The sequence below is a fragment of the Onychomys torridus genome, chromosome X (assembly GCF_903995425.1).
Source record: "Onychomys torridus chromosome X, mOncTor1.1, whole genome shotgun sequence".
Taxonomy (NCBI): Eukaryota; Metazoa; Chordata; class Mammalia; order Rodentia; family Cricetidae; genus Onychomys; species Onychomys torridus.
In genome coordinates, this window is record NC_050466.1 from 50,853,137 (window position 1) to 50,877,934 (window position 24,798).

Below are 24,798 nucleotides of genomic sequence, written 5' to 3' on the forward strand. Positions count from 1 at the left end.
GTGAGCAGCATTCATAGCCCAAGCTATGAAGTATTGCCAGAGATGTGACCCAAATCTTTCTAGGCCTCACAAAGGACCTCCTTGCAACATGACCAACCCTATTCATGAAAGAACCAGCATCTGCCACCAGACCTGCAAAAAAGTCATCCAGTGGCCTGAATGACACCTGCCATCCAGGAAAGTACCTCCTGGAAAACCCTGTCTCATTTTTTTAATCCTAGAATCCCCTATACTTAAGTCCAGAGGGGCAACAACTATGCAATGGAAGTTTTGCTGGGTCTGTTTGCATGTATGTATGTGTGTTTGCATGGTGCATGCATGTGGGCTCTCCTGTGTCTTGTTCACTTTTATGTAGGGGTGACAGCGTGTGTTTGTGAAGAGTTGTGTGGAGGCCAGAGGTCAGCCTCAGGTATCATTCCTCAGGAGCTTTCTACATTGTCTTCTCAAACAGCATCTCTCATTGGCCCTAAAATTCAATGAGAACACAAGGCTAGCTGGCCAGGGAGATCCAGGAACCCACTTGTCTTTGCCTTCTCAAAGCTGGAATCAAAAGTGAAAGCCACCCTGTCTAGCTTTTTACATGAGCACTGGAGACCAAACTCAAATCCTTATGCCTTCAGGCCAAGCTCTTTACACACTGAGGTAAGCACCTCACCCTGGCAATGTGAATTCCTAAAAACCTTTGCTGGTTGAAGACTGATTTGTATTTCTTAATTTGAAAGTTAGCATAAAACCACTGGAACTAGACATTTCTTGTCCTGAGACAGCATTAAAAGACTAAACAGTGTTGTAGAGTATTATTTTAAGACGTGTTGCATTTGTTTATGCCATGGAACATTTGCTTAATGATGCAAAGATGTGTTGCATTCCCTTATGTTTCATTTGTTTAATCCTGTGAAGCTGTGTTACTGTGCCTGTCTAAAACACCTGATGGCCCAATAAGGAGCTGAACAGCCAATAGCGAGGCAGGAGAAAGGATAGGCGGGGCTGCCAGGCAGAGAGAATATACAGAAGGAGAAATCAGGGAAGAGAAGATCAAGGGATGAGAAAAGGAGGAGAGGAGGACATCAGGGGCCAGCCACCCAGCTACACAGCAAGCTACAGACTAAGAAGTAAAGAAAGGTATAGAGAAATAGAGAAAGTAAAAGCCCAGAGGCAAAAGATAGATAGGATAATTTAAGAAAAGCTGGCTAGAAACAAGCCAAGCTGAGGCCAGGAATTTATAAGTAATAATAGGACTCTGTGTGATTTATTATTTAGGACCCAGGTGGCAGGCTCCCAAATAATTAAGAGTAAAAAAAAAAAAATACAACCAACTACAAAACAGTCTTCTTCCTGTTTTCCTTTTACCCACTGAAAGGATTAACTAGGACCAAAGAGCCACCGAGTATTTCCTTGTGGTATCTGTACATGTCTGAATAGACTGCACCCCATGACCACACCACAGGAAACAAGTTCTTAAGGAATCTGTTAGCTATATTGAGCTAACTGATCAGGAAATAGTGGGGCTTCCCATCCCCTCAATTTTATGCATTGGCATGGCTCAGCAAGTTAGATCTTTAAAACCTTTCCAGTGTCAATCAATGGAATTCTGGAGGAGTTCCTGAGGTTCACAAATGGTTATTCACTTAAGGAATGTGGGAACTGACATTCTGCTAGACTTCTAAATTTAAAAAAACAACAAAAGCCAAGTCATCGAATATCCTGTTTCCTCCACAACCTTTAGGCTTACTCTAATTACCATTTCCAAAGGAGCAACCCTCATCTTAAAATTTGCTCTACTTCTCAATGTCTACAATAAATTCCAGTAAGGCTGATAGCTAAAAGTGTAGACACCAACTTGGAGGCCACTATGTTCAATGTAAGGGGCAAAACATGAAAGGACAAATAATTGAAGATGCAACCCAGAGGTCCTATGGTACAATTCCCCCCCTCCCCAGGCCATGGAGACAGAAAATAGATGGATGACTACTGGGGAGTTCATGTCTAGAGGAGAAGGAGCTCCAGTCTGGGGAAAGGAAGGAAAAAATTCCATAGATGAAGGATGATATTGTTTGCGCAACATTGTGACTGCCCTAGGTGCTGATGAACTGTACATTTAACTTACTAAGTACAACTTTGTTTATATAATTCATTACAACAAAAACACCTTTCAGGGGCTGGAGAGTTCAGTACTTCAGGTTCAGTACTTACAAGCACTGGCTACTGTTTCAGAGGACTGACAGTACCCACATGGAGGCTCACAATCATCTGTAACTCCAGTTCCAGTGGAACAGACACCACTTCCTTTCTGTCCTGACCGTTTACTCCTTCTTGCCTCTAACATGGAATGCTCCTGCCCATCATCTATCATTTCCAAATCTACACATTCAGCCTACATTTCTCCTTCTTGTTCCCCATGCTGCTTTCTGCTCAAAATTCTTAGGGGTGGGTGGAGAGCATCTCACAGTTTCCTATTATTTCACAATTTCATGCTCAGTTTTTCCTCTTCCTCTTCCCTCACAATGACCACACACACACACACACACACACACACACACACACACACAAAAAAAAAAAAAAAAAAAAAAAAAAAAAAACCAAAACAACAACAACAACAAAAATACCTCTGATGCCTGGGGCTGGGTCTCACCTTTAGTCTATCAGAAAAGTTTTTGGCACAGTATGTCTTAAAAATATGAAACAAGCCAGGCGGTGGTGGTGCGTGCCTTTAATCCCAGCACTGGGGAGGCAGAGCCAGGCAGATCTCTGTGAGTTCGAGGTCAGCCTGGGCTACCAAGTGAGTTCCAGGAAAGGTGCAAAGCTACACAGAGAAACCCTGTCTCGAAACAAAGAAACATGACCAAATGGTAGCAGACAATCCAGGTCAGAAGAAAGCAACATCTTACCTCTCTAAGTAAGAATTTCTTACTCTTTTTCTCTGAGTAAGGAAAGAATTCCAGCTGACCTCTGAACAGGCTGTCAGGAGCCCATCAGCCTTATCCTCTTCCTCTGGATCATCCATTGAAAAGTTCAGAGTCTTTGAAGGAATTTCTGAGTGGGGGCCAGGAAATAAGAGACCGTGAGTGACTCTGGCTCGTCCTGCAGCAAGCATACAAGCACAAACAACAGAAAATGCCCACACTGATGGTGTAGTCCCATCAGGTGAAGCAGCACCATCATCTGCTTATACTCCTCAAAGGCACCAGAGTTCAAAATGAGACAAAAGACTCAGCGGTGCATTGGGTAAATGTAAGCCAAAATCAAAGGAGTAATTGAGAGGAAAGGAGGCAGAAACCCTGGCAAGGCAGGTTTCCACCTGGCCCAAGATGACATCGGAACTAATCCATACCAAGCTCTATAGTAGAAGTGCTCCACAGAACACTGTGGAGCTATGCAGCACAGTGAGGCTACCACTAAGCCAAGCATGGCTCTAACTAACACCTGGCCAGTCTCTGTTGAGATGTGCTATTCAGGCCAGATACATACCAACCTCAAAGAGTTAGTGCAAAAACTTAAGCAAAAAGCTACTCTTGATAACATTTTGTATTGAGCACCATGTTGAAATAAAACTTTTGGATTTGTTGGGTAAAATAAAACACATTTTTAATTCATTTCATCAGTTTGTTCTGATGTGATAGAAAATCTATTAGATTTCAAAAGCTAATTCCCTCCTGGTCGACCCCAACCTGAGAGCTGATTAGTTTTTGTGTGTCATCTTAACGTTTCCCTACCTTCCCATCTGAGGAGTGGTCTCGCATCAAACCTTTGGTCCAGTAATGCTCCTGCACAGAGCTCTTTAGGATCAAAGGATTGGGAATTGCGCTGGGGATTTAGCTCAATGGCAAAATACTTGCCAAGCAACTGAGAGGACCTGAGTCCAAATCCCCAGAACTCACAGAAAGCCAGCTGCTTAGAAGCATCACTGCTCTCCTCAGGCAAGATGGAAAAGAATCCTTAGAAACTGGGTCAGCAGGGAGAACAAGGAAAAGATCCTGTCTCAGACAAGGAGGAAGGTGACCGCCACAGGAGCTTCACATGCACGCACACACGCAAGCGCAAGCACGCACACACAATCCACTAGCGCGGATTGGGCCTAGGGTCATGAGGCACAGGCTACAATCCTGGGATGCAGTCTGTGAGTCTCGGGCCACACTCTTGTCTTCTTTATGCCATTCTTGGGCACCTAGGTCTGGTAGTCACTGAGACAACCCAGCCAAACAGCTCACCACTGTTTACACTTCCTGGCTTGAGATCTGAGTTTCTGATGTTGTCCTGAACTCTGAGAGGCGATCCTGTGGGCTACAGACCCCTACCGCGTGAATGATCCCCACACAATCCCCCTCCTCTTCCACCCATGACCACAACACCAGCCACTTCCTCTATTGCCTCCTTAGCGGGAGGCTTCCCTTGGACCCAGGAGTCGCATTTCCGAGCCCAGCCAGTGGCTCAGTTTCCTGCACAGCGGGAAAAGGACTGTTATTCACCCCCTTTAAGGTCCATTAGGTGCTCTAGAGCGTTCTGGGAGCTGTAGTCCGCTGTCCAGGCGCAGGCCCAGATCTACCCATGATCCTCCCGCTTAGGGGCGTGGAGTTGAGCACTCTGGAGATAGTCTCTTTAATCAGAGGATACCGCCAAGCTATTTTCAGCAGCTTGAGGAGCAACAGGAAGCCCGCGGTATGAATGCTGGCTTTTTTTTTTTTTTTAATTTTATTTAAACTCACCACCTCTGTCCCCTACACGTGATGTGCTCATGGATTGTAGAGGACAGAGTGAGGATACAGGATGTTAACTCCTGCTTCAGCTCTGAGTTGGGCCAGGCACTCCCTGGTCCTAGAGTGGAGCATAGGATCCAAATGGAAATAGTGCCTGTCCTCGTAGAGCTTAAGGATTACAAACTGAGTGAGGGTACTGGCTAGGATGAGAGTAACCTTTGATGCAGCAATGTCTGGATTAAGCAGACCTCGCCTCCACGGAACCTGACTCCCAGTTCCTGGGATAGGGACCAGATGCACAGAACTCTGCACTGCTCTAAGGACCATCATTAATAACACCAGTGGCCCACTATCCATGTCCCCAACCTCCTGAGTAATGCAACACAAACACATAGATGGGTAGCTTCTACTTTCCAGGTTGCTTTCAAACTGTGAAAGTTTCTCCACATTCATCACTGCCACCATGGTGTACGTCCAGGGATCTATAAATGGGGTTTAGGAGCCTGCTGTGTAGATCAGTGGTACAATTTTTTGCCAAGCATGTGAGAGAACCTGGATTCCAGCCCCACCACTATCAAAAGTGAGGGTCATGTGCCCCTTGTGCAAATAGGGGTTCCAGTGAATTTAACTTTCCTGGAGTTTCATATTCTGATTCTACATGCTTGAAATCTGGCGGCTTCTTCCTGTGGACTCCCAGTTCCTTCCACAGCTCCTGTTTCTCTTCTTTCCAAAGGAAAAGCATACTCCTCACTCACTGTGTATCTTGAAGTACTTAAATGCATCAGCCCAGGACTTAAAATCAAAAAGGCCTACCAGCAATGGGTTCTAGAGTCTTTCAAGATAAAACAAAACGTTTTTAGAAGAAAATATATGTGAGAGAAGAAAGACAGATATAAATACACTGAAGCAAAATATGGATGTGAAATTTCCAAAATAAGAAACAGCTTAGTTCTATATTTTAAATAAGAGCATCAAGTTTCCACTCTCTGTCTCTGTCTCTCTCTCAGACAGACAGACAGACAGACAGACAGACACACACACACACACACACACACACACACACACACACACACACGAGCGCGCGCGCGCACGCGCGCGCACCAGGCGGTGTTGGCCCATGCCTTTAGTCCCAGCACTCGAGAGGCAGAGACAGGTGGATCTCTGCGAGTTCGAGGCCAGGCTGGTCTACAGAGTGAGTTCCAGGAAAGGCACAAAGTACACAGAGAAACCCTGTCTCGAAAAACAAACAACCAAACAAAAAACAAAAACAAACAAACAGACACACACACACACACACACACACACACATCACATCACATCACATCACATCACATTACTCATTATTGATGGACCCTTGGATTGATTCCGTGGTTTGGTTATTGTGAACACTATACAAGTGCACTTGGGAACACAGCAATTTCAACATGGTGCTGATTGTATATACTTTGCACATAGACTCAACAGAAGATTGCTGGGTCATATGATAGTTCTAGTTTCAACTGTCTGAAGGATGTTTATACTAGTTTTCTGTAACATATGACATCCCCATAAGCAGTGAAAAATACCTTGGTTTTCTCCACAGCCTCTCCAGCACTTGCTATTTGCTGTGATTTATTTTATTTTTTAAATTTTCATTTAATTTGATCATATTGTTCCCCTCCCCCCAATTCTTCCCAGATCCCTGCTTTCAAACTGAGAAAGTCTCTCCACATTCATCACTGCCCCCATGGTGTACACCCTTAAAAAGCAAAGCAAGCAGGCTGGAGAGATGGCTCAGAGGTTAAGAGCACTGGCTGCTCTTCCAGAGGTCCTGAGTTCAATTCCCAGCACCCGCATGGTGGCTCACAACCATCTGTAATGTGATCTGGTGCCCTCTTCTAGCCTGCAAGGATACATGTAGACAGAACACTATATACATAATAAATAAATAAATCTTTAAAAAAAAAAAGCAAAACAAAATCCAAACCCAAATAAAACAAGCATAAACAAAAACCATGAAGTCTGTTTTGTGTTGGCCATTTACTCTTGAGCATGGGGCCTGCCCTGCAGTGATTGATATACATACCCACTGTCACTCCATTAATGAAAACTGATTTTCTTCTCCCAGCAATTATCAATTGCAAATAGCTTCTTGGTTAGGGGGTAAGACTTAGTGCACTCTTCACCATCTCCTAGGATTTTGTCTGGCTTGAATTTTTGCAGGTCTTTTGTATGCTGTCACAGTCCCTGTGAGTTCACATGTTCATCAGCTCTGCTCTGTTGTGTTTTTAATAGTAGTCATCCAACCCACCTAGGGTAGTCTCACACTGTGGTTTTGCTTTGTATTTCCTTAATGACTGGTGATGTTGAGCACATTTTCATACACTGGCTGGCTACACTACTGAGCACTTTTGTCCATTTTAAAATCAGATGATTTGGGAGTTCTTGTTTGCTTCCTTGCTTCTTGCTACTGAGTTGTGTTAATTCATTGATATTTGAGATATTAACCCCCCATGAGGTTTATAATTCACAAATGTTTCTCTCCAATCCAAAGACGGTGGTTTTGTTTGGTTGGATATTTCCTTTTGCTATACATAACACTTCATAGATTGAGGGAACCTTTTATGCTTTTGCTGCCTATTTTGATGTGATAACTAAAAAAATGCTCCAAGAACGAGGTCAGGGTCAAAATTCTATCTTCTACACATAGATGCATAGTTTCCTGAGTGCTATTTGCTGAAAAGACCATAATTTCCCTAATTGTGGTATTTTGGGGCACCTTTCCCTGAAAATCGGTTTTCTGTGGGTGTGTGGACTAGTTTCTTGTCTCTTTTTCCCATCCAATTGATACCCACCTTGATACCAATGCCATACTTTGTTTGTTTGTTTGCTTGAGATAGAGTCTCTCTGTGTAGCCCTGGCTGTCCTAGAACTCACCATGTAGACCAGCCTTGCCTTAAACTCAGAGATCCTCCTGCCTTTGCCTCCCCATGCTGCAATTAAAAGCATGTACCAACACTCCTGGCCACTGCACTCTTTTGATCATTACATCTGTGTAATATACTATGAAATCAGGAAGGCTAATGCCTCCAGTTTTGGTTTTCTCTCTCAGCGGGGGCTTTGGCTATTTAGGGCCTTTTGTGGCTCCATGGATTTTTTTTTTTTTTAGTTTTCTTTTTTCTATACTTTAGTGAAAAGAAAATGGCATTTGAGTCCTATGAGAATGCTTTTCTAACTGAAACACCCGACAGTCAAGCCTTGCTTGATGCCCCATAGCCTCACTTGAGCACATAACTGACTTAGCCCTATCTCTTGTCATCCTGGAGTGCCTTCCCCCTGAAAGCCAGATAGCCACTGCCCCGACACACCCACCAGCGACTGGTCGGCCTGCTCTTATTAACCCAAGCACCCTGCCCACCTCCACACACACAGCCCTTCATGTCCCTGCCCTGCACGTATACCAATCTTGCTCCAGCCCAGCCCAAGCCCAGAAAAAGCAGGATACAACTGTAACATCCATTAAATTTATTGAACAGATACATTTACTGAAGCCATTGAGGGCAAGGGGATGACAGCACAGAAATTCCCCACAGCTGCTAGAGGCCACAGGTCCCACCTTGTCCCACTCTGCAATTCATGAGGAAGGACCTCATCTGCTTGCTACACTAAGGCCTACTTGCCTCAGCTTCTTCCTTTCCAGAGACCCCTGATATGCCTCTTTCCAGGATGATGGCATCTGGAAATGTTCTCTCTTTTGGGGAACACTCTAGAAGAATCACCCATTGCTCAGTGGTCCTGAATTATTCTGGCATAAGACAGTCACTGGACACTGGAAAGCACAGAAAGGAACATCTCACCAAACTGAAGAACTGGTGTCACAAGTAACAGCAAGGGTGGAACATTAAATCTTGGTTGTCAGATCACACCCATCCTTAGTCCAGGGCTTCGTGCCCACCCCAGGTTGAAATCAGTCACAAGATGAGCATCAGCCAGTCCCTAATTGTCATCACCCATCCTTTTTGCTGGTTCCAAGGGCTTGGCTTGGGATCTCTGTGGAGGACCTTCTCAGGTAAGAACACACACATCTGTAGGGAACAAGCAGCAAGTGGCTGGCCTACAAGTATATCAAGAAAGCTGACCAGAAATACACAACATGAGTAATAAGCAGAGCAAACGGGGCCTTGGCTGGCATGGAAATTCACAGCACAAGCTGGGACTCTGGTGGTAGCTAGCTGGGTGGTTCAGGGCTTTCACCTATCTGGGACTGATACACTTTGCCTAGGGTGTGATGGATGGGAGAGCTAGTATGAAAATGCATACTCACTGAGTAGCTGGTCACTGTGAGTAGAACAGATAAGGATGAGATTCCAAAGGCAGTTTCATAAGCCTGCCTGGGGATGCTGACTGGGTAGAAGAGCCAGGCTGTCAGGATCCTTTTAATAGACTCTTCCCCTCTAATATCTCCCAGGCCAGGGGGTATAGCAGCTATCTGCAGGCCCTCTCCTCTACTCTGGGGCTGACCCTTCAGTAATACTTCTAGGCTGGTACAGGAAGGAATCCTCTGCTTTATGTCCCCCTGCCTAGGCAAGGCTGCTCGGCACCCAGCCAGGCCCTCCTGGGCACTCTCTAGGAGTACTGCCCATCTGGGCTGGAGTGGGAGCCCCAGGGGGCTCATCAGGTCCTGCCTGGCTTGGGTCCACAGGGCCGTGGTCTGGGTTATGGTCTTCTGTCTCCTCCTCAACCTCGTCCTCTGCCTGCTCCTCCACCTCATCTTCCTCTTTCTCCACATTCTCATCTTCTGCCTTTGCATTGACTCTGTCATCAGCCCAGGCAGGAGCCAGATCACCAGCTTCATTCTCCACCTGGGCTTCCATGTTGCTGGCTAGTCTTGCCTCCCATTCCTCTGACTCCCTTATGAGCCCCAACAACTCCAGGAAAGTTGGAGACCTCCCGATCATTCTCAGCCTCCTCAGAGCTTCATCCAGAGGCTCATTCAGGTTAGCCCTGGTGAGCACCTGCCTCAGGCGGACATCATCAGTGCAGGTTCTCTCTAGAGCCCCCTTCTGGATGGCTTTCTGCAGCAGGACTTCTAGCCTTAACACAAAGGCAGAGAGCTGCTCATCTGACTGCTGTTGAGCAGTCAGACACTTCATTCGGATGGTGGCCTGAGATTCATTGTCTCCAAATACCCGGGTCAGGGCCTCTAGGCAGTCCTCTGCAGTCCTTGCTGGATTCTCTGCTAACAGCCCATGTACAAGGTACAGAGCAGTCCCTCGCAGGCCCTCCAGCAATCGTCTCCTCTTCTCCCTTTCTGGGACCCTTTGCCATACCTGAAACATGTCAGTGGTGTGGTCTAGCCAGGCCTCAAAGTATTCCTCCCCAGGGGCTGGCTGAATCCTCCCAGAAAACACACCCAAGCTCTGGTACTGCAAGGTCTCCACCCAGGGCTGGATTGCCTGACTAACTGACTGGAGCCTGCATACTCTGTCCAGCTCCAGGCCCAGGGCTCCAGGTATACTATCCACCGTCTGCCCCTGTTGCTCCAAGAAGTGAAAAACATGACCAAGAAGCTCTTCGGTGGAGCAACGGGGCACAAAGACCACGTTCCAGGGTCCCCGAGTACCTAGGATTTCCCTTGGGACCAAAGCAGAGTTGACTTCCCGGTCAAGCTCAACCAGGGCTGCAGTGGCATTATCCTCCTCACGAAATACTTTGCCCAGGACAGTAAAGTGGCCCATGGGCCACAGGGCAGCCTCCAGGGACTCTTGGAATTCAGCTTCACTGCAGTCCTCCGGGATGCCTAGGATAAGCAGGCCCCTATGAGCACTGACACCCATCCACCTGCACCAGTCCTGTAGCATCTCCACCGCCATAACCTGAAATTTTGGCAAGGCTCACACTAGGAGCAGGAAACAGTTTCCCCAGAAGCAGGTCAGGTTGGGACAGGAACCTAGGCTAGCACTCACTTGAGACCAGCCTAGGTCTCCACAGCCTGTAAACAAAAACAGGGAGAGAGGAGGTTAATGTCCACTCCTCCCCACCCCCGCACCTTCCCGTCCACTAGCCCTAGAGATGAGGTTCTCAACCTATGGGTCGCAACCCTTCAGGTCGAAAGACCTTTTCACGGGGGTCTCCCAAGACCACTGGGAAACACAGATATCTACATTACTATTCATAACAGTAGCAAAATTACAGGTATAAAGTGGCAACGAAAGTAATTTATGGTTGGGGGTCACCACAACATGAGGAATTGTATTAAAGGGCCATAGCATTAGGAATGTGGAGAAACACTGCCTTAGACGATGCTTCTGCATACCACCCCATGCCTCAGGCACAGGCCTTCCCCAGCCCAGTATCTCCCTGCAGTCCAACTCAGGTAGGCCTGTGGGTTAGGGCGGTGTTTGTCAGGGCTAGTAGTACCCTTCCAGGATTTGGTACCTCCTAGGAGCAGGATCCTTCCTCCTTTGGTCTCACAGCAAGGATGCCCCCGGCTGCTCCCCAGGTTCTCTCGCCAGCCAGCTCCCTTGCTCTTTCTAGCATTATAGTTGTGCGCTCACGAACAACAGTGTGGGCGCAAGCTTAACACTGCTCTCTGCAGTGCGGACTTGGGGCTGGAGCACAGACCCTCCTACGTCCTCCGTGAGCAAGCCAGCCAGGCCATTGGCGCAGGAAGATCACAAGACAAGGCTGTCGCCAAGCCCTTGGCAACCTGGGAACTCTGGTGATGTCAATGGGCTGGCCGCTGGCGACGTCACCTGCTGCTGACCCCTCCCCCATCGTACATCTATGCCACTGGCTCAGGGAACACAGAGTGAGTGCTCAGGGGTCTTTCCACAGAAGGGCATCAGAAAGCTGCGGCTCCCCCTCCAGCTTTGTCTCCTGATCAAGGCCAGGGATCAGGGGCTCTGAGGCTTTTTCCCCTGGTGAGTCCCTATCTGGACCTAGTCCAATGACAGAGCTGGGCAAGCTACACCTGGTCTAGGTAGAGTCCCTGAAATGGATACCACATGAGCGCACACACCCCATCCCACCACTCCCCACGGAGCATGCACCATCTGGGTGACGCTGTAGGCATGCTCTGGGTGACGTGGGGCCTGCATGCTTTGCTGCCCTTGGTGCCTGTGGCCAGCTCACAGGAGGGTGGTCCAGCATCAGGCAGGCCTTTTCTGCTCTGCCTGCTGTATATCCAGGTTCTTGAAAAGCTGCTTTTGAGATTTGAAGCCCAAACCCTTGGACTTGTATCTTACTGGCTGTCTTTGGGCCAGTCCCTGCCCATTCTTGTTGCAGAAAAGTTTATAGTATTTGGGAATTCTGCCTAAATTCATGTAGGAAGAAGCACTGTGATGGCAGTGAGGTGCTCAACTTTTCCCTGCCCGCTGTGTCAATAGCCTTCCAGGCTCTGGGACAGGACTCTCTTGGTGTGGAAGGTGGCATGGGTGGCCTAAATCCCAAAAGCCTCCCTATGTGTTTTACCATCAGTCAGTCCCTCCCCTGCCCCGTATCTTCTGCTGGCTGGGGTAGACATCCCCTCAGAGCTGTGCTACCCTGGCTCAAAACAGAGTTTCAGACAAGTCTTTGGCCCGTTTTCAGGAGAAAGTTTCTAGCATCAAAGCTGAAGGCATTCTCATTGTGTATATGCAACCATTGCCCAAAACAGGTTACATTCAACTTGACCTCACACACTTGGTCTTTAGTTTGTCACGTGCAGTTCTCTTTCTTGCCCCTGTGATTCCTACTATGATTATCCACAGCCTGAAGGCGGCAAGTGCTTTGGGGGAAAAAAAAAAAGAATTGTAAGTCTTCTGTTACAACCCAACTTTCTCAATTGGTCTAAAGCATCTAATCCCTCCCTTACTCAACCTCCAGGGCCCAAACTGCCTGTTCTCATGCTGGCCAGTTACTGCTGCTAATGTCTGATGTAAAAATTTCTGTCTACTGAAATTCCTTGTTTGACCTGTCATGGCTCATACAATAAATACCTTGTCTTCCTTCTTGGTTTGGGTGTAATTTTCCTGGGTTTTTCCCCAGAGAAGGCACTCCCTTGGGAACATAAATATGCAGGATGATCTAGTGCTACCAACTGGCCCAGTGAGCTCGCAAACAGATTATCAACACATTTCCCCTGTTTTTAGGCTTGTTTCTCCTTTCCCTCTTTCCCTCTCTTCCTTCTCTCCAAGTGAGGGCTTTGCCTCTCTATAGGCTCATTTTCCTCCCTCTACACTAGGGCATGGGTTGTGACACCTCAGCTGTTTTTCCTTTGTCTCTTCTCTGTACCCAACATCTCTATCTCTCAGCAGTTAGTAGCTTTTCTTTGTCTACCTTTCCTTTCTTGGCTTCTGGGACACCCCTTCCTGCATTTGAGCTGACCCCCTGCCTCTTTTCCTGCCTTTCAGTTGAAGTTATCCTTCTACCTCACCTCACCTCCTTCTCCTCTTCCTCTTCCTTTGTTTGGACCTCAATATAATATAGTGTGGGTGGTCTCCTAGCTGCAGGTCATGGACATTCTTTCCAGAGATGTTCTGTGCTGGTCATGATCCCTTCTCCAGTTCTGCCCATGTGTATCAGACTGTCCATTTGGATGCCCCTCAGACATTTAATAATTCAGTTATTTCAACTAGGGTGCTTCAAGCACCTTTGCATACCTGCACTTTTCCTGGGCTTCCCACATCTGTACAAATGGCTCTGCCTTCTACCAGGTTATTTGAGCAAAGGCAGCAGGAAACTTCCTCCCCTTTCCTTTGTTTCTCACCTCCAAATCTCTCCCACCACCAGAAGCTATCAACTATGGCCACGGACTGCCATTCTATTCCATAGTTCCTAGCTTGGTGTCCTACTCTTCATGCCAGTACTCTGACCCCCTATCTTCCTCTATCCATATTAGTAGCACTTATTCACATGTCATCACCAGATAAATGATGGATAGGTCTCTGCTTTTAAGCATTAAGTACTCCCTCCTGGAAAGCAAGCAGGTGCCCTTACCAAAAGGAGCCTTGCAGGATCAAGTTGCCTAGAATAACAAGTGAGTCTTTCTTCTAGGTTGTAGGAGCCAATGGTCAACAGGCACGCGCACACACACACACACCACACCACACACACACACACACACACACACACACACACACACACACACACACGGTGGGGGGAGAAGGAGAGAGGGAGGAGACTCTGTGGGGAATGAAGATACCAGAGAGATAAGATGATGGATGATACAATTTAGCTAGCTTCAAGCTCACGGGGAATCAGTGGTGGATTGAGCTTGCCTTGAAGACCATCTGGATAGATTCTCAAACTAAGCAGGAGTGAGTGACCCGACATCCAAAATTGTAAGAGGTAAATTTATACTTTTAATGTAAGTTAATCTGTCTCAGGTATTTTGTTACAGCAGCACAAATGGACGTGGCAGCCTGATAGTCCAGACTGGCGTCATGGACATGTAACCCAAGGGCCCTTGTTCCCTCTAGCTCAGCTTACCAACCTACATGGTCTGCCTGGCTTGCCCTTTTGGCTCGTGGGGTTGTGTGGTGCTTCAGGAGTCAGCCAACATTCGTGAACAAGGCAACATCTTGCAAGAAAGAGGTCTTTACCCGAACGCTCAGGCTTCTGTGCCAGTCATCTGATGGAGACTCCATGGTCCTGGATTCCTGGGTGCTGTAGATTCAATTTCCCACAAATCCACACTCTTAAGAGGAAGTCTCTGGCTCTTATTACCTCAGAATGTGACCTTATTGGGGGATAGGGTTGCTGAACACTTAGTTTAATTTAAATGATGTCATACTGGAAGAAGGTGGATACCAGAACTGATGTGAATGTTGGTCTTGTCATCTCCCAGCAGCAGAGGAAGCCGTTGACCCAGAATAAGGACTGGAGTCCCCCATATGTGATGGGAATGCACATCTTGCTGCTGCTTCAAAGGAAGCTGCAGACCCAAGGTAGGGACCAGATCTGACCCAGGGCAAGACCCATAGGACAGACTCTACAACCCACAGGAGAAAGACTAGACATAAAGACTCTGGCCTAAATATCAGTGTCACAGAGGAAAACCACACCTCAATATTACTATGAATGAGTCCTCTTGTGAACATTGTAAACACCACCACTGAAAGAAGAAAGGCAATGTGAATTTAAAAATTTTAAAAAAGAAACTCAGCCAACAAACCAACTCCAGATGCACAAGTCCAGCACAAAAACAAATCAACACAAAAATTCCAAGATAACATACTTTCCCCAAAAATTACTGATCTCATAGTAAAGGGTCTCAGTAAGAACAATTTGTAAGAACTTATAGACAAATAATTCAGAAGAATGATTTTAACTATATTAAAATAACTCAAAGAAACCATTAATGTACTCCAAGAGAAAGACACAGAGCTGAATGCAACGAGGAAGTCAATCAAAGATACGAAAATAGATTTCAGCAAAGAGATATAAGTGCTGAAGACAAACCAAACTGAAATGATACTGAACATGAAAACTCAACTAGACGAATTAATAGCTTGGTGGAAAGCCTCATCAATGAATTAGACATGAGGAAAAAGAGTATCAAGCTGGAGGACAAGGTAGAGGAATTAGATCATTCCTTAATAGAACATGTAAGAGTTATGAAACGCCATGAAAGGAGTAAATCTTCAAATTAAGGGCATTCTGCACCAAAGCAATAGAAAATATTTTCAATAAAATCATAAAAGAAAGCTTCCAAAATCTAGAAAGAGAGATACACATCTTGTAGGTACACAAGAAACCTACAGAACATCAAACAGACAAGAAAAGAAAAGAACCCCCTATTATATATTATGGTAAAAACACTAAAATCACAGACAAAAGAAAGGGTATGGAAGAAAGAATAATAAAGTCACTTATATGGGCAGGCCCATCAGAAAGAATAACATCTGATTATTTAATAGAAATATTTAAAACCAGAAGGTCTGCACAGACGTATTACAAGCTCTACAAGACCACAACTGCCAAACCTACTATACTCAGCAAAATTACCTATCAAAATAAAAGGAAAATTAATTATTTTTCATGATAAAAATAGACGAATGGAACTTGTGGACACTAAGTCATCTCTACTGAAGATACTAAAAGGAATATTCTCATCAGAAATAAAGGATAAATACATCAAAGAGGCCACTGTTGGAGCATAAATAATAACAGGAGAGTCAAACAAAATATGTCAAAGTAAACAACACAAATAAACAAAATGAAGGAATTAATACATATCTTTAAAAAAGCCAACTCTCTATATTAGTAGTCTCAGTTCTCCATGAAAAAGATGCAGATGAATATACTGAATTGGAAAATAGGAGCCATTATTTTGTTGCCTCTAAAAAATACAGGTATGGCTATTTTAATATAACACAAAATAAAGTTCTATCCCAGAAGAGGAGAGACAAAGAAGATTCCTTCATTCTTATCAATGGAACAATAAGTTGAGAGGAAAACACAAACCTAAAAATATATGCACCAAATATAGGTATACACAATTTGATGGAAAAATGTAAACCCACAATGAAAAACCACTATGCTGATAGTGGGTGATTTCAAACCCCATGCCCACCAATAGAGAGGTCATCTGGATTAAAAATAAACGGGGAAAACTGAAATTAAATACCATTATTAATTAGAAGGACATGAAAGAATGTTCCAACTGAAGGGCAAGAATACTCACTGCACCTGATGGACATTTGGCAAAAGTGAACACACATTAAGACAGAGGGTAAACCTAAAGCAACCATAAACATAGATAAAGTGTCCTATATTCTAAATGACCATAACAGAATAAAGCAAAATATCAATACCAAAAGAAACTACATTTTACAGAACTCAGAGATTCAGGCGAGAACAATAGGAGAGTGGACGCAGGCACCTATAAGGTTGTACTTGAGAGTCCACTTAGGCACCAATTCAGTTCCCTGTCACCAAAACATGTCATGGACTGTGATTCAAGATGGGGAAAACAGGAGCTTCTGGGAGATATGGCAGGGCTGTCTCTCATCCATGTTTACCCCAGGTGTCAGTGACTCCAAGGAATGTTAGTTCCCTCCCTTTCCTGCAAGCAGCACAAGTCTCTGATCTCTGAAATGTGAGAAAAGCTGGGATACTGATGTTTGCTGCAGAGAGTCAGCCCACTAGGTTGCCAAATCTTTATCATTAAGAGTATGAAGTCTCTGGGGAGCAGAGGATGGCTGAGAATATAAAGTGCTTCCTGCATGAGGTGACACCCTGAGTTCATTACCCAGTACTCATGTAAAAAAAAAAAAAAAGGTATATGGACAGGTACGTTTAATCTCAGCACCAGGGAGAGAGAGAAAGGAGGATCAAAAATACCTGCCTGGCCAGTCATTCTAGCACAATCCGTGAGCAGGCAACAGATCCAGAGATCCTGTTTCAGAAACTAGAGAGGGAATAACTAAAGAAGACACCAGATTCTGACCTATCACACACACACACACACACACACACACACACACACACACACACACACAGAGAGAGAGAGAGAGAGAGAGAGAGAGAGAGAGAGAGAGAGGAGAGACAGACAGACAGACAGACAGACAGACAGACAGAGACACAGAGAGAGTGTGTGTAAGTTCTTTGAAATCAGGCTATCTCCAAGGTCACAATATTTCCAACTCCTTCTTTGGCTTTAAAGCACAGCCTCAAAGCACACATCTGTTCCTCTCCTTCAACGTGAGTGAGCAAGAACGAGGTAATGGAGAAAACAGTGGAATCCGGCCCCATCCATAGCACCCTAGAGAGGACAGAGAGAGACACAGTGTCATCAGGGACCTGGTGTGCTGTCTGGGTGCGTGGAGTCCATGCAGAGAGTGCAAGGCTGTGCATAACTAGCTAATGCTCCACCCATGGCTGGTGACGTTCCAGAGAGGCAATCTCACGGGACTTCTCCACGCTTGGGCACAGGCTAAAGAGGGCTAGGCCTGGCCTGAAGCTAACAGGAATTGTCGAGCCGATGTGGACATCTGCACCGTCAAACACGGACATGAACATTTATTTCGGGGGGGAGGGGGGGCATGTATGCAGTGAGGAGCTCTCACAGTGGCCATGGCAAGCCCCAGAGTCTCCCAGATGGTCCTCTTTGGGAGGTGGAGCTGCAGGGGTGATGGCTGAAAGGAGGAAGCTCCCTTCTAAGGAGTGGGTGCAGAGGGGTCCCTGGCAGCCCGAACCCTGGCTGCTGACCTCTTCCGGGCAGCCTTTAGGATGGTCTTGTCAAAGAGCTCTTTTTCACGGTAGTGCACAGGTGGGCCACGCAGGTACTTCTCTTCTGCCTCCTTGTAGCTGAGCTCATCCAGGGCAGCGATGGAGCAGATGATTGCTTCTGGAAGAAGAACCTCCATGGTAAACCGGACTTTGTCTCCTCTTGCCAGTGAGAGCAGGGCCTCGTCTGCTTCCTTGGATATTTCTTGCAAATGTCTGGCCACAAGATGCAACTGGTCCTCATCCTCCAGGTAGGTCTCAATGCAGAAGACTTCCCTCTTTGATTTCCAAAGGTCGTCCAGCCACCTGGACGGTTTCCTGCCCTTCACAATGTCCAGCAGATGCTGGTCGGCCCCCTTTCTCTTCACGATGAAGTCTACTAGCTTCTGGTTGGCTCTGTCCCAAGCGGCCCTCATGCGGTCAGGCAGGAGTTTCTTGCAGGGCCCCTTCCCACCCAGGCCTGTCTCCTCCTCCCAATCTTCCAAGTCGGCATAGCTCACCTTGGGGAAATCAATGTGCAGGTCGCCCTCTTGGATGGCTCTCCTTAGCGGATAACTGGCTTGGGAGGTGTAGTAGTCCATAAAGGAGCCCAGGAAGGAGCCGCAGGCCAGGTCCTCTCTGTAGTGGTCAATCACCGAGAGGCACCAGTTGATGCCCTGGCTGTACACTCTGCTGGCTCTCCTCAGGAGCGATAATTTTGCTCCACAGTCCAGGTGCTTCAGCTTGCGGAGAGGGACTCTGACACCCCTGTGCTCAAACTGCATGTTGCCCTCGATCAACAGCACCCTTGCCATCTTGTCGTTTTTGCTGACACTCTTGACCACCGCCGGCCAGAAAGGAAGGTCCTGAAATTTGAACCAGACCAGCATCCCTCGTTCGATGGTACTCGGCTCCTGAGCAGAAGCCACGTTGGTGGCTTGGCGGGCTCCTTGAACTCCAGCCGCTCTCCTCTTGCCCCTGGTGTTAGTTACCTTTGAGCGCACCTTAGTTTCCAATTCTGGGAGCCCGCATTGTGCACACAGCACATGGATCTTCCTCTTCCGGCCAGCAATGCGGAGAGATCTTCGTAGCCTCGGGATTGGAGGCATGCAGGCTGCCGATGCTCCCTTTGTGTCCGGCTTCGGGGTTCCCCGGCCGGGGTCCTCCTTGTTCTCTGAGAGGGTGGTCTTCCTTTGGGCTCCAATAGCCCGGATCTCCAGGCCGCCGCACCTCGGTGGCCCAGAGGCAGCCTGCTGCTGCTCATTTTTATCCCGGGCACCCTCCTTGGAGGCCGGGGCACTCAAAGACCTGAGCTTGGATGTGCTCAGCTTTCTCTTGCCGAGATTATCACCAGCATTTCCTGCTGGTGTCTTGCAGGAACCTGGCCACACTCTGGTGCGTCTTAGCATGTTTCCTTGCATTTCAAAGTGAGCGTGCCCAACAGCACTGTGTGCCCGGGCTTTCCCCCCTTGCACTGCAGGCATATTCGGTGAGCCCATCAACACAGGTCCCGGGCGGCCCCGCTTCCCAGGACTCCTGTGGGAGAGCCCTTGGCCTTTCTGGTTGCGCCCTCGGAGGTGCAGGCGCTGGCGTGGGCTGGAGCTGGCCTGCTCTTTTGGAACCTTTGGCGCCGCTGTGCTGGTTCTTCGGCCACCTGCCCTTCCTTCTTGATACAAGCAGGTTCCCTCACCCAGAACATCCAGTGCCACCTTGAGGGCTTTTCTGTATGCCCTGGTCTGCCTTGGCGAGCTTTTGCCCTGTGACTCCTTTCCTGCCAAGGAAGCGATGGTTACGGTTTCAGACTTGGTTAGGGGCCTCGCCTCTGTGCTCCTTACTCTCGTCTTCTCACCCACAGGCAGAATTTGGACCTCCAGGAAAGATGCCCCTCTCCTCTTACTATGGGCTGAGGTCCCGGGTCTGGACAACACCCTTGCAGGCCACAACTGGCCCTTCCAGCCACAGAGCACATACTCTGCAGAGTCCATGGTGATGGGACTCTGGGGCTGTGCTGATCGGGACAGGGTGACTGACTCCCTTGATTGTGGTGGGCACTGTGACTGCTGGTCGTCCCTGGCCTGGCTCCCCTGCCTGTGGTGCTATCCTCCCTCCAGAATCTGGTAGACAAGCTTGAACTGACGTCCTCGCTCAGAGGGATGTGGGCGTATCCTGTAGTGTGGGAGAGGGAAGCAGAGCTGCGTTAGGAAAGAATTAGCCTTTACTGGACACAGAAGCAACCGCTCAATGAGGCGAGGAGAGAGAAAGCAAGGGAGTGCACAAAGTCTGTTCCACAGAGCTGAGGGTGCATCCGGGAGAAGATATGGAAGGATCCAGAGCAGATGTGTAACACACGGTTCCCCACCTGGGGCTGAGGTGGTGAACTTCCTCCCGGAGAGGTGAGTTTCTTTACATGGCTTGTGTATTTTCTTGCCTATCCAGTACCTTGGAGGCTCCCTGGGATTCCTTGGGGGTGGAGGGAGCCTCATTGTTCTCTTTCCTAGGGAGCTAATCCCACTCTGCCCCACCCCAGGAAGCTTGTGGACACCTAGTGCACCCGTGCCTTCCACACCAGTGCGATACCAGGTTGAGGAGCAAGGGAGTAGGGAAATCTTCACGGTGATTTGCATAACATGGCAAGTAAGGATGGTTGAGATCACTGTCATAGCTTCTGGCGTCCCTCACCCCTCCCCCAGCACCCCCTCCCCATAGTTTGGTTCCGATCTCTTGTTCCCAACTCCGTCTTGGACCTCGCAATGGGATCAAGTGTCCACGTGGCACAAAGGAGAGCCCCCAATAGAAAGCACTTCGTTGTGGAGAAATGCTTACTAATTGGCAGACTCTGTAGTGTCAGATGGAGAGCAACAGGGTAAGTGTCTCTGTTGGAATTGCCCACCCTCCTGCTGCAACCTCAAGTCTGTAGACCCTGAACACCCATATCTGCTGGTGATAGGCACTGTTCTACCAACAGACCCCAGGCCACAGAACTCTCCTGCCCACAACCTCTGTGCCCTAACGTTAATCCACAAAGTCTTAGACAGACAGGAAATCAAAGCAGTTAGCTTGATGACCTTGGATGGTCACTTGCCCATCCCTAAGTCCAGAAGGCATGCTTTGAATCAGAAGTGGTGTCCAATCTCATCTGTAGGGCATCACTCCTCCTGTTCATGTTCCTCCATGCTCTGCCTCTCCACACAGTCCCTTCCCCATGTGCTTCTCAGTGGAATCTCATCCCTTTCTTCTCACTGTGAGTAGGTGTGTATCAGGGTCTATTCCTTTCCTGACTGCTCTTGCCTTTTGGGCCCGTGGTTTCCTGTCAGCAGTGTGCATGTCATGCGTGCGTGTGTGCGTGTGTGCGTGCATGCGGGAAACAAAGCCCACATCTGTCTGATCCTCAGAAGAGGCCCACTGTGCTTGCCGAGAAGGACCACACACTTTGAAGGACCACAACACAGTAGAACCATGAAGGGCTCACATGCCACAGCTGCTCACCGCTCATGCCAGGATGCAGGTGGTTTCTGTCATTGCCTGGGCGCCACCATGCACAGTGAGGTAGAACACTGTGGACTCAGGGCTCCTGGCACAGCTTCCAAAGGACACTGCTGTTCTTTGGGACTCCCGTTACCCCATGTCCCTTCTGTGAGTGCGGGCGCACTGAGCTCTCCCTTAGGGACTCCAGTGCTTATGCATAGGCATTCCCAACCATACAGAAATATGAAATATGGGAGGCAGATGATATTCACATCATTCCCTCAGTCCTCCCCCTCCCACCCTCTCTGTGTCCATAAACACCTGGTGTTACATTCTGGCTCCCTAGTCACTGTGTAAATGTGCGGTGGCCCTTCTGCCCTATTCCCATTCAAGTCTTACTGACTTTGAATCTGATTTCACAGTGCCTAAAGTGGCTGTCTACACAAAGAAGCCTAGGTCTGTCACCAGGCCACACCTGCTGGGTGATGCAATAGTAAATGTGTACTGTGGAAGCCTGGGGCCCAATTTAGGGATCACCTGCAGTAATCTTTCCTCTGAGGAATCTGTGTGATCTCACAGGGTTGGCCTTCTCTGACCCAGCCCCCTGGAGTCCTGGGCCACAGCTGTCTTTTGAGGACACAGAGGAAAACATAGGTGCCTCAGTTACTTCAGGCTGCCTTCTGCTGGACCTTCCTAGCACATGCCCTCCAGCAAGGCTGAATGAGCACCATCAAGCCCCAATGTGCCCCCATGTCCAGGCACCACGCCTCGGGCACAAGGGAGCCCACCCCTCACTTGGTGCCCTTAGCAACCACGGATGCCCGAGCTACACTTATAGAATGCAAGCTTTTGACGCCAGGCAGGCCTGCATGAGCTTCTGCTTCCCTCAAGCATGATGCTCTCAGCCTCACACACTTCCGGAGTTAGAAAATATACCTGGGAATACCAAGTATCAGTCATAAAGAAAACACGTTTGCACTCAGATCAGGCCACACTCTCCACAGCGTGTGTATTCCATCTGTGCGTGCCTATTGCTCCAGGGCATAGAACAGTCCTTACATTTTCTACAGCCTGCTTCAATATTGTCAGTATTGCCACCCGCCTCCATCGTTTCAGGGGTCACCTTCAACAGTTACCTTTCCGATGAAAGAAGCACTATCTTCCCCAGAGGTGCACAGAGAAGTGTGCAAGATAGAATCCTGAAATCTCTGTCTCAACACATGCTTTGGCTCCGTGCCAGAAGGCCTTCTATCAAGAACTTGCACACAATCCCTGGGTGCGACGTCTAGTCACATTTTCTCCAGATGGGAGCGTCCAGATAGCTTTCCTCCCTGTGGTAAGACACACAGACAGGGGACAGTCTGATGAGAGGGTGCAAGAAGGGTACAAAGAGTATTGCTCACGCACAGGGACAGAGATACACAGAGATCCCGATGATGTGCTGGTGGGTCAGAAAGAAACCTGTAATTACACATCCTGTAATACCCAGCTGATGCTTAACCCAACCATGAGCAGAGTAAAGGCTCAGACCCGGACACAAACTAATACCTGTCCAGGGAACAAACTCTGCCCCTTCCTCAGGTGCTCATACCGTGCTGATTTTACCTCAGTCTGCCTAGCTGTGACTAGTGGCCTGCTTGGAGGTGGCTGTCTTTTGGAGGCATTTCTTACTTCCTGTGTCAGGCCTCCAGGCCAAGAGACCTGGAGACCTTGGCTTCAATCCTCCAAGGAAACTGCCAGTCCTCATCCCCATTTACCTCCTCTTTAAATGTCTTCCAGCTTCTCTCCCTCAAGACAACACAAGCCACAACTATCTCGGGTAAGGTGCTGTCACATGAACAGGGTCATTCTGTCAAGATCACATGTGACAATCATCGCCAAACAGAGACGAGGCATCCGTTTATGTGGGTTGGCGATCATGCTTTCAGGGCCTGAAACGGTAAAGCTGGTACCAAAGAAGAGTCACCTGAGGACAAAGAGACAGGGCTGGCCGAGCAGCCAGTCCTTGGGGCTTCGCTTCAAACAGTAGTAGTGAGAACCTTTCCTGTCCCGTGAAAGGGCCAGCACGCTCCCACAGCACACTCACAGGCTCAGCTCACACTCACTCAGGCTGGCTACAGGCACCTACCTATGCGCTTTGCGTGTCTGTCTAGTGGTTCCACCTCTCCATTCTGTGAGTATCCTTCGCAAATGAATCTGTAACCAGGAAAGAATGGCTTGTCCCCGTTGTCATGGCAACCACAGTGTCATGGGAAGAAAGAAAAAAAATTCTTTCCTACTAGCCAGTTCTCTGTGGAAATCAGGAAGTACTAATCCACCCAGGAGGCTGACTGTTCACTTCCATCTCTGTCACCTAGTTCCCCCACCACCCCCTACAGCTACACACATGAAAGAAAGCATGCACACACACTACAGAAGGTGATGCTGCCATTCCAGGGTGCAGGGGGCCTTGGTGCAGGGGCTTTGACCATAGAGGGTCTGGGACAAGGTAAGACAAGAGATGGCAGGATCTGTTCTGCCTTCTAATATAATAAGATCAGGAAGGGGCCAGGTCTGAGAAGGACACCTTTACACCTGCCAGAATCTGGAAGGCAGGCACGTTGTTTCTCTAGGTGTAAATAAGTGTTCTAGGTCACTTGGCAGAAAATATGGAGGACTGTGGACATGCAGGAATTCAGGTGACAGCATCATCAAAAAAAAAAAAAATGTCTTGACTCTCAGGCAGCAAGGAGATAGAGCAAACTTCAACTGGCAGGAGGCTTTGGAAACCTCAAAGCCCACCCACAGTGACATATTTCCTCCAGCAGTACTAGGAAACAAGTATTCTAAAGCCCCAGGCTGTGGTGGATATCTCATTCCAATCAACACACACACACACACACACACACACACACACACACACACACACACACACACGGCGTGCGTGCACATGTGCGCAAGCTCGCAAGAGAGAGGGGGAGAGAAAGAAAGAGAGAGAGAGGAGAGAGAAAGAGAGGGAGAGCAGAGAGAAAGAGGAGAGAGAGAGAGAGAGAGAGAGAGAGAGAGAGAAGAGAGGTTTTCCTTTAAGCTGCCTCAAGGCATGTCTGCTACCCCATGCACCCATCCCTGCATCTAGTGGGATGTTTTCTCACCACATTAGATGATACCAGTTTGGAAAGTTCACCTCTTCTACTCTGCCCATGGCACATGCATGGATCAGTACAGAACGTGCCTTTGTCTGACCAGTTTCACTGAAAATGCTCCCAAGTTCATGGAGTGGCAGTGCATTCCTTCTTAGGGCTGGGTAGTATTCTTACTCTGTTGTGCAGATGTTCAGTGCTTGGTGTATCTCTTTATCATGAGGAGGTAATTTGGGACTTTCCCACTGAGACTAGGGCTGCCATGAGCCTTTGTGTACCTGTATTTGCTCAAATGCTTCTATTCAGGGGATTGGTCCATACCTGGGGGTGGAGTGATTGTGTGATGGACT

At 47.9% G+C, this 24,798-nt stretch overlaps 2 protein-coding genes across 2 annotated transcripts; both read right to left on the bottom strand.

Moving 5' to 3' along the window:
* Positions 1-8,183: 8,183 nt before the first annotated feature.
* On the bottom strand, positions 8,184-11,133 carry Pnma6a (PNMA family member 6A). Its single transcript, XM_036174431.1, has 3 exons — positions 11,112-11,133; positions 10,640-10,665; positions 8,184-10,473 (listed from the first exon to the last, which is right to left on the bottom strand). Exon 3 carries the CDS (start codon positions 10,409-10,411, stop codon positions 9,254-9,256), a length of 1,158 nt encoding a protein of 385 aa, XP_036030324.1. The 5' UTR covers positions 10,412-10,473; positions 10,640-10,665; positions 11,112-11,133; the 3' UTR covers positions 8,184-9,253.
* A 6,682-nt stretch (positions 11,134-17,815) lies between these two features.
* On the bottom strand, positions 17,816-20,026 carry LOC118574826 (PWWP domain-containing DNA repair factor 3A-like). Its single transcript, XM_036175696.1, has one exon. It carries the CDS (start codon positions 19,847-19,849, stop codon positions 17,816-17,818), a length of 2,034 nt encoding a protein of 677 aa, XP_036031589.1. The 5' UTR covers positions 19,850-20,026.
* Between the last annotated feature and the right edge of the window lie 4,772 nt (positions 20,027-24,798).

Bases quoted from the DNA above. Each gene is read 5' to 3' on its own strand.
- Pnma6a (XM_036174431.1), bottom strand. From the start codon at position 10,411: ATGGGCCACTTTACTGTCCTGGGCAAAGTATTTCGTGAGGAGGATAAT.
- LOC118574826 (XM_036175696.1), bottom strand. From the start codon at position 19,849: ATGGACTCTGCAGAGTATGTGCTCTGTGGCTGGAAGGGCCAGTTGTGG.